The sequence below is a fragment of the Micropterus salmoides genome, unplaced genomic scaffold, assembly GCF_014851395.1.
Source record: "Micropterus salmoides isolate LMB-PRFRI ecotype aquatic unplaced genomic scaffold, ASM1485139v1 Ms_hic_scaffold_14, whole genome shotgun sequence".
Classification (NCBI taxonomy): domain Eukaryota; kingdom Metazoa; phylum Chordata; class Actinopteri; order Centrarchiformes; family Centrarchidae; genus Micropterus; species Micropterus salmoides.
The window spans coordinates 30,137,941-30,148,214 of record NW_024040485.1 but is presented as its reverse complement, the minus strand read 5'-3'; the positions used below and the strand labels follow the sequence as shown (position 1 = coordinate 30,148,214).

The 10,274-nt window shown below is 43.7% G+C and overlaps 1 protein-coding gene across 1 annotated transcript in view; it reads left to right on the top strand.

Annotated features, from left to right (window-relative positions):
• The first annotated feature begins 1,835 nt into the window (after positions 1-1,835).
• tmeff1a (transmembrane protein with EGF-like and two follistatin-like domains 1a) overlaps positions 1,836-10,274 on the top strand; it is a 104,128-nt gene continuing 95,689 nt past the window's right edge. The window contains exon 1 of the mRNA XM_038718964.1: positions 1,836-2,680. Within this exon, the coding sequence (XP_038574892.1) occupies positions 2,521-2,680 (160 nt within the window). The 5' untranslated portion in view covers positions 1,836-2,520. The remainder of the gene's footprint in view (positions 2,681-10,274) is intronic.

The window sequence follows — 10,274 nt, the reverse complement described above, 5'->3', positions numbered from 1 at the left end:
GCCCGGGAGAGCTGTTAGAGCCGCCGGCGTGGAACCAAGCATGTCCAACAGCACCGCAGAGGACTCACATCTACCGCTGCTGCTGCTGCTGCTGCTTCCACCATGTGTGAAAAAATGTGATGGAGAGACGACAAACTCACAGCAGCTGGATGAAAGGTGGCGTGCCAAATTAGTCCACTAGTTCGTCTTGGTGGAGTGCCACCGGTGCCTAAAATGGAGCTGTGAGCCAATCTGAGCTGTGTAAATATTAATCCAGTCAACGTGGAGAGTTTAATGAGTCGTGTTGAGTCCTGTTTGAACAACCAGCTCAGGACTCACTCCACATGATGGCTCAGTGGCGAACGAGTCCTGTTTGGAGTCTGAGACGCTCAACTCAAACAGGAACTCTGAAACAGCAAGTCTTTAACCTTTCACCAACCGATCAGAACCTTCTTCTTCAAGTCAAGACGGGGATATTATTGATCGAACTGGAAACATTCTACTGCTGCTCTTACATCACCTCAATACCATTTTTAGCTCCATCACTCTGTCACACACCTGAGCAGGGACGTTTAAACTGTCGCTGTTTGATGCAGGAAGCAGCTCAGTGTCAGATTTCACTGAGTGAGCAATCAGGCCGTGGCCTGGCGAGCGGCGGCGGTTATGCTTTTTCCCTCACTGTGATAGAGAGCTGTGATTGCGGTGAGCAGCAGGTTTGCAGTGGAGGTTTGTTAGAGGTGTTTCTTCAGTCACCTACTTTCTTCAAACTGTGGTTTTAATGAATGGGAGCCTGTTTCTTTTTTCGAACGCACGAGAATGATGAAACACACAGTTCTGCCAGCGCTTTCACATTTTTCCACTAATGTACAGGTGGAGGTAATGCGCCAGGTCGTCTTCTTCACAGTAAAGGCTGCTAACAAGTAAACATGGAGGGCTGATATGGCGCCACCACTCAGCCTTGCTGCCAATTTGTCCCAGCGATCATCCTGCAACTAAAAAATCCCCTGAGGCACAAATAGTAGTGTTTTCTCTACAGACCTCCGTTATAAAAGAAACACCTCCAACTGCAAACAAGCTCAGTTATCACTCTTTGTATTATGAGGTTTTAAACCATAAAGGTTTTTAAATTTACAAAAAGTTTACCAGAGCATAGAAAAGAGATTTTTACTTGCTTGACATCCCAAAGTAAAGTCTATGGGAGAATCTTGCATGTGTGCAGGGGGTGTGACAACGTGGAAGCAAAGCAGGAGGCTAGAAAACTGTTTTGGCTCACTGAGCAATATCAGTACAAATGAACGGGTGGTATCTTGGAGTCTGCGATCCAGCTCTTATAGATCCATTTAAAACCTGAATGTAACTTTGAGAACATTTACATTTTTGAGGAGGCTAACGCCAGCAGAAGTCTAACTTAGCCTCCACAGTGGAGCTGTTTCATGTAACACCTTAATAAAGCTCATAACTTACAAATGGCCAACATGCATCAAACGTTCTTGGCATGTCAGGTTTACTGTCTTGTGGAAGTGACATTTATCAAAATATTCTTAGTCAGTTTAACATCATGGCTGATTACTTTCTGGTGAGGCAGTACAAAACAGAAGTCACACACATCTTTACTTCATCACAGACATGTTGATAAAACACTTTTGGATGTTAAACTAGAACTGTTCACTCTTATATCTGCTGCTGGTGCCCAGCTGTGAACTTGATTTCAGCTCTTAGATCAGATGAAGTCTTCCGTGATGCTGATGATCAGCTGGAAAACTGAAATTATCTATCAATTATACATTTTTTCAGAGATGTGATTTCTGACTGGACGCCTGCTCTGTTGTTCGCTGCAGTGATGGAGTATTTACTGGGGCCTTTCTGCATTCTGTGGGCTGCGTTTGTGTTTAAGGTGTGCGTGCGTGCGTGCGCGCGTGCGTTAGGGGCGTGGAGGTGGAGGGGAGTGTTGCATCCTCTCACGTGACCAGCCTGTCTGTCCTCTCCTCAGTCCGGATCTCTTTGTTGTGGTTGCAGCTGCTGCTCTCTTTACGCACCGCGTCTCCGCTCCAGCCGGAGCCGTGTACCGCTTCACCGCCGCGCGGACAGACACAGCCGGAGCGACTGGGAACCGGGACGTGCAGAGTCGCTACGTGCGCGACATCCCGCAGATATACGCTGAATTACATCAATATACCTCAAAGGACGCGGAGCTTCGGGTGCGGAGGACGGACTGATGGCGAGAATGCTGCCGCTGCCTCCTCTGCTTCCTCTCTGGACACACCGGACCGCCTCCGAGGCTTCCTGAACGCGGAATCAGGCGAGGAGCTCCCTGCACATTCCTCCATCTTCACCACAGACTTCTGCGCTCTCTCTGCTGCTTTCTCTCCAGCCTTTGGCGCTGTCCTGTCAGCGGGACACAGCGTGAGGCAGCCGGGGTGTTAGGCTATCTTTTGCGTCTCTGACTGCTTCACCCGGGATTACGCTCAATTGTTTGCACGCCTTTTAAACTGTATCGAGTACCGAGTGATTTGTCCGCCTGTCTCTGGAGATTGGATCACCATGGTGTCAGGCCCTGGAAGGTGTTCCGGGCGTCCCGGCGGGGTTGTCCGGTACCTGGCGTCCGCCTGCCTGCTGTCTCTGCTGCTCTACCTGCCGGAGGCTCGGGCGTCCTATAGCCCACAGAGCGGAGAGTGCAAAGGCAAAGGGAAGGACTGCACAGGTAAGAAAACTGCTGCTGCTGCGTGGCTGTGCGTGCTCTGCTGTGGTGATGCGTCTGCTGTGTGTGCGCGCCATGCACCTTTTAAAATAACCACTTTCATGGTTTTGTGCTGCCTGAGAAGTCAGTGTTGTGACTGCAATGTTCACGGGACGTAAGGCATCTGTGCGGCGCTTTATTTATCTCCTATATGCGTACTAATATTCAAGAGTTTTAGCGCCTGTGGTGCTCAGTGCAGCGTTAATAGTGACCTTTGCATCTAATAAAACATCGGATGGGTTTAATTATAGTGGCTTTAATGTGCTGTCATATGTCTCCAATGCTTATTGGACTGTTTGTGCTCCATCATCAGTTTCCAGCTGGCTGAAAGATGACAGAAAGTGCATTCTTCATTGTTGGCGAAAAAAATCACTATTACCTATAACAGGAGTATTGGGACTTAAGAATGCCTTTTAATCAAATGTAGCATCGATATATATTCCAATAGGGATCAGTCTATTATGACATTGCAGCTGTTTGAATGTTTGTTCATTACAAACTGAACTCTTTACATTATGAGACAGCAATGAAAATACAAAAAAAAGAATACATAATGATTAAAATATGTGACTGCAGGAACATGTATCAGGGATTTGTGATTATAGTTTTGCATTTAAAATTTCAAAAATAAATCAGACAATTAACTTGAAAAGTAACTGATAGGTTAAACAATCATGTTCTCCCATACTTTTGATTAAGGGCAGTGTGAAGACTGACTTTATTTGACCACTGGGGGGTTTTTGTGTCACCTGATGAATGATGAGTCCAGTTTTCTCTCTCTGTTAGCTCTGTGTTTGGTCCCCACCAGGTGCTGAGGGAAATGTCAGGCTCTTTAGCTGCTACATGCTCCACTATGCGAATGAAAATGTGAAACTGTGGCCAAGCCAGCTGCCATTTGATTTGCCTGAAGTAGTGTTGTTATGGTAAGAACGGGCTGTGAGCGAGGCGAAAAAGTCACACTCTAATATCCACCCCAACAGCAAAAAATACACAGTCATATAAAGAGTGATTTCTCTAAGCTGCTGCAGTAAAATGTTACCAAATGTGTGCCTCTGATAGAAGAACTCATAAGGAAGCAGAAGCCATGATAATAGTGAACTAACCTATTGAAGAATTAGTTTGGTGAAACGTCATAAAAATGCAACTGTGATTTAAGGCATGAAGGACCGTACATGAGTCTTTCAGCACATTTGCCTCGCTTCGTACAATAAGAACACTAGTTTGGGCGCAACAAAAATCAGATGGCGTCTGGCTTGACCACGGTTTTGCATTCGGTGGCTCAAGTTGCCGCAGTTTCACCAGCTAGTCTCTAACTGTGCCTGTGTGCTGCTTGTTGTACGGAGGCTTTAAACACTGTGTTTGCTAACAGTGAGCAACATCAATTGGATATTTTCCTTAATTTATTCAACGGTTTTGCAGCTGTTTTCTAACCATGTTCTGCTGGTATCAGAGTAAGTATCAGAAGCAGGTTTATTGTAATTTTTACATACAAGGAATGTGCCTTTGTGTTGTTGTGCACAACAGTCAAAAATAAAAATATTAAAGAATCAGAATCCGAATCAGCTTTATTGCCAGGTCAGTGTACACATACGAGGAATTTTACTGTGGGAGGAATAATAAAAATCAGACACAGGCTACAGAATAGAGAACACATATATACACTCTATAAAAGTTGTTGTGTTAGTGAGCACTTCTCCTTTGCCGAGATAATCCATCCACCTCACAGGTGTGGCATATCAAGATGCTGATCAGACAGCATGGCTATTGCACAGGTTGTGCCTCAGGCTGGCCACAATAAAATGCAATGTGGTAATTGTATATAATGTTGCATTTCTTCATTATTGTCTTAATTTTTCATCATGTAAGGGCAATACGTGTCACAAATATTCTGCACAATTAAACACTGATACTGTATGTGCCTTTAAATCCTAAATGTAAATTGTTCTTATTCCCAAAAGACATCATTGATCTCCAATGTACACACTGTGAGCTTTTATAGGCCTCTCTCTTTGATATTCATGCATTTTATTCTGACAGGGATTATAGTCCATGCATTATGTTTGCATCCTGCATTAATATCTAATATTCATACATTTATTATAGCGTTATTCCTCTTTAGCTTTTATTAAATATTTAAAAGATAAAAACAGCAGTTGTGTAAATGAGTGTAGCTGTCACTCTGGAGTGTCTGGAATAACCCGCCTCAGTCATGTTTTATTAATGAACCCCTGAATTGCCTTTTCTTGTGCTGCTCACATTGTTTGCATTGAGAAACGGAGCATTTTCCTCCCAGATGAGTGCGCCGCGATCCTGATCTCTGCTCTCCTACAGACGCCCGACACACTGGAGCATAATGCAAATATTCTGCAGAGGCAAATGAAAATGTTCCAAGTCACTAACCAAACCAAATACCTTGATTTTTTTTGTTGTAGCACGGAGAGTCTAATTCAGACACTGGCTGCTCCACGCACAGCACTAGCCTCGCTGTGCTGTACTGAGGCTTGACACCAGATAATTGACTGCACTGCTTTCAAAACTGTTGTTGCTCAGAAAGCAGAAGAAAGGAAGGCTTTTACAGTTGCAGGAGAAACCGAACAAAATGGCTTGTGGCACTTTGTTGGAAGCAGCAGGCTGCTGTGTTCAAGGTTTTAAGGGAAAATACAGCCCTGGAGAAGCATCAAGCATTAACAGCAAACCATTATTCACTGGTATTATGACTGTGCTGTAAAACACGTGTGGAGAGGAAGGTTATAGCATTTCTGACGTCAGCTGTGAATTCCTGAGAGGATGATTTGAAGCCTGGAGTTTGTGTTTACAACTTGCTGCCGTCTTTCTCAGTTGCTGTTGCCAGAAAATTCAAATGTGGGCAAAGGACGTCGTGCCGTGGGTGAAGATGATGTGACACATGGAGGCTGCAACCAACACAGCTAACTTATAGGAAAAGGCTAGTTTTTGTTTTTGTGCAGACCAAACCAATAGTCTGTCAGTCTGCCTGTCTGTGGCTCTCACAGTTGGTTCCTACTTGAGACGTAAATCTGTAAAAACACCTCACAAATATTTAGATTCATGTTTAATAAAAAGCCATTTGTTTCCTGAAACAGCTGCTCACTGTAGTTTTTAGTTTGTCCCAAAGCGGACAAACAATGATCGTCAGTTATTGACATTCTGTTCAGCTCTTGTGAGGATTGTCGCCCATTAAGGTCACTCGTAAATTTTCTCCACATGTTTATCTGTGAGTGGGATCAGCTCTGTCCTCCACATGCTCGGGATGTGTCATTTTGTGGCTTTTGATTTGAGTCGTGAGAATAATTTTAGATTTTAGATATTTATTTTCCTTTTTGGGGATCTCCTCACATGGCTCCTGAACATCATCAGCGACCATGTTGGCCATATTCAGGTAGGACCCGTCTTAAGGCTTTTTATCATTTCTGCAGATATTGTGCATCAGAGGTGAATACTCCAAAAACAAATGTGCAGATAATCAAAAGACCACTAACTCAACGTGCTGTCAGACAGCCAGCGAGCGGTTTCTGCAGCCTCCATTGTTTTCATTGTGGACGCAGAGGGCACCTGCTGCCCTCCTGAATGTGCACGGGTCTTTTATCGCTGCCGTCTTTTTCAATTTATGACCGTGGATCGATGTGTAATCTTGAAAACCACAGAAACTACAAAGAGGGTAGAGGGAAGACACAGGAGATGGTTTTACTGGTATCTGAGTTTCCTGAATGATTCACCTCTTCACCAGCAGGAACTGGCAGATCAATGCAGCAACATCAGCTTCATAGTATAAGAATCAGGTCTAGGAAAATAAAGAACCTTTATGACTTGTTATATTCGTCTGTGGTATATCGCTAACCATTTCCTCTATGTGCAGATACAACCTGTCCAGTTTAGCTGTGTGATGAGAGCAGGTGGATGTCAGCAGCGTGTAGTGTGCGGCGGCATGTGCTCACAAAGCACCTCAGCTGACACACTGTGAACGCGGGGCCCTTGGAGCCCCTGTGTGTCTCGCAACCTGGGATAGTTCCCTAATTGGTAATCCAGCCTGGCGATCTCAAACTCGTAGATAAGTCACATGGTCCAGAAGGAGCTTGTTTATTGGACAGAAGAGCAAGAACATTTATTTTTAATTCTGGTCTCCTTTGATAGGTCAGAAACTAAGGAATATGAATCAACTGTAAATAAATCTATTTTGCTATTAAAGAGTAAATGCAGATGTAATATCACCATCAAAACCATCATCCAACTCGTTAGAAGGCAACTGAATATCTTCTCATACATCGTTTTTTCTGGCGAGAAACGAAACCTAAGAGCTCCAAGGGATTGTGCGATACCAAGATGGTGGTCCGCAGTTATTTTTACACAAAAAACAGCTAAAATGACAAAAGTAGGTCAGAGGTTATATTGTAAATGTATAATGGTGCGTTTGTTGTTGTTATCCTGCTAATAACTCTGTGAGGTTGGTGATTTGAGTGATATGAGTTACACAGCCGATCAGAGCTGGAGCTGAGCTTTCTTTAGAGTGGTCGGACTGCGCTGTCGGATGAGATGAGAGATATCTGGAAGGCAATAACTGCAGCCATGTACAGTGATTACAGAGTGATTTATGTTGTGATATAAGTTCATTTAGATACTTGGTGTTTGATGTGTGTTTGCTGTGGATAAAAATGGTTGGTTTGATTTTCTAGCTGAGCCTCCTAGCTTCATGTATGCATAGGGTGACAAAATACTAGGATTTCTCTTTTGCATTTTGCGCGAAAATCGATCGTCCTCCCCTGTATCGGGCAAGTCCGTGCTTTATAGGTTTTAAACAACTCCTCTTCCATTGATGTTTGTGGTGGAAATGAATAAATAAATAAGTTCCAACAAACAATTTTTGGATTATATAGTAAAGTGAGAAAATAACAGAGAAGTCCTCAAACAATTCAGCTGGGCCGGAGCAAAGGACATCCAAGACTGGGAAATAATTGTCTACAGGGAAGCTGTTCTCACCCTTGAAACTCAGTAGGCACAGTTGTCCTTCAGATGTCCTTCATGCAAAACACTGGTATCGTATCCTTAGTAGACAGTATAATCCCACAAAAGGTAAATAAGAGTACACAAAGTAGAGATATGCTTATCTGAATGCATAGGTAAAATCAATTTTCTGCCACAGCAGTATTTCCCTTCAGTCTCAGCTCCACAGCTTTACTTTCAGTAATAAAATGGCAGAGCCTGGCAGAGTGCCTGGATGAACCCGGCAGGTACAGTGTGTCGTTATGAAGTGAAAGGAGTCACAAACACAACTCTCCTTCACTGTTATTTTTGCTGGAATGTCACCTGAAAACACATCTGAAAAAGTTTATTTAGTTTCAGCTGAAGTGCTTTGAAACAGTCGCGCTTCGTCTGAGCTGAGCCCGATCGTATTCCAGGACAGTAAATGAAATCGTGCCGTATAATTTGGTCCCCTGTGAGGCTTTTAAACACTCCAGCCTCCTGGGAGATCCCTCGCTGCACGACGGAGCACGCTCAGCAACTCGCTCGTGTTTCATCACGGAAGGAAACTCACATGCATGACAAATATTCTGTACCAGGCGTGATTAATATCTCACTGGCGTTAACAGAGCTGAATATTGATGATGTGTCGACACTGTTTATGGTTTACACCGAGGTCATTTAGCTGAAGCTCTCATCCAGAGCAGCTGACGGAGACAGAAACATCAGCTGCTCAGAAATCCTCCTGCGAGTCCGGAGACATGGAGGAGAAGAGTGACAAGCTTCTCAGAACACACGAGGGTAAAAGGTGGAGCCAACTTCTTGTCTGGCATTCAAAGATATAACTGCCTCTCTCACAAAGAACTAGTCGTCACTCTGCGGTGGGCTCTCGAGAACGGCCCTCAGGAAATCAGCAGGTAAATGAATGCAGAGAGTATGTTCTGTTTCTTTGCCCTAAGGAAAACATACAACCAGACAGAGCAGCCCAGCAGCAGCTGCAGTGTCACAGTGTAACGACCTTAACAAAGGTTGAACCGATGAAAATTATGTTTTGCTATTTTTTTTTACTTCACCCAAATCACAAAAACATATTGCTCACTTGTGGTATCTCTCCAGTCCAATAAATACCTTTTAAATAAGTGGGAAAACTCAGTTAACATAATAAAACCATGATAAGATGTATTTAGTGTTATCTATAATTCAATATTCGATGACTCCATACATACAAATATAGACAAATATAGATAATATACATTCTTACCCACCGCTAATAAAATTAATATTTGACCTTGGAATAGTAGTTGGACACAAAACTTAAATCTAGCTCCACTTGTAGTAAATTATTTAGCGTTTATGTCCAAAAATATTGCTTTTAGTGACTCTTAAAACCTGTAAACCCTGCCATTACAGGGTATTTGTGGTAGATTTTAAAGCTGGGTTTCCGTGCAGTAGATGGCTTCAGTGCAGCAGCTGCAACGTATTCCTTCGGAGCAATTGCGGCCGTCAAAATGGCCTCCGCAGAAAGTGCTCAGACTGTTACAGCAGGTGTCTGACTACATCATGGAAAGGATCCCTATGAGGGACTCCCAGTGACCCCCTTTGTTTTTAACAGGAAACTGAAGTCTCGCTCAAGGACAGTTCTCGCTCTGAAATCTCGTGAGTTCTTGCAGAAAGACGCCGGTGGAACTGAGAGTCCGAGTTGGAGAGAGGAGTTTGTTGCGTTGGAGTAACGTTAGGAAATAAAGTCTTGCTAGCAGCTCCTCTACTCACACAATAAACTCCTCTCAAAATTAAAAGCAGCTTAAACACATAAACAAGACGATATATATTTCATATTCTTTAGCGCTGTCGCTGTCAAACCCCGGTTGCCCCCCGGTCTTTCTGTGTGGAGTTTGCATGTTCTCTCCGGGTGCTTCCTCCCACCGTCCAAAGACATGTGGACTAGGTTGATTGATGATCATAAATTGTCCTAAGTTGTGAGTGTGACTGGTTGTTTGTCTATGTGTGGCCCTGCGATGGGTTGGCAACCAGTGCATACCCCCGATGTCAGCTGGGATTGGCTCCAGCGACCCTGTACGCAGGATAGCAGCGGTTGACGATGGATGGATAAATTCAGGATGAGGCTGTCGAAGTTCGAAGGTGGAACTGTATGCGTTTTGACGCTGTTTAAAACAGCGTTGAATTGCTCGTAATGGGGCAGAAAAAAAGATGATAAATGACAAGATGTTCCTCCTGCTTTCTGTCAACAAACCAAAATATCAATTTATTCAAAACACAACAGACACAAACAACATTAATCATGTTTCTGGCACAGAAACGACGCCACCCCCACACCTTTTTAAGTAATTCCATGCAGATGCGACTGATTGATGACACTTCTGTTCCTTTAATAAGCACGAGGACACGCGGCGGTGGGCGTTTCCGAGATTATCAGACACATTATTTGTTCTTTGATGCTTCTGCAAAAACAGCTTTCTGTCAGAAGTTGTCTTTAGTTTCTCTGGCAGACTCTGTTGTTCATGTCAGACGCTCCCTGTACACATCATGACAAAAGTTTGGAGTTCACGCCTAAAGCATGTGTTTA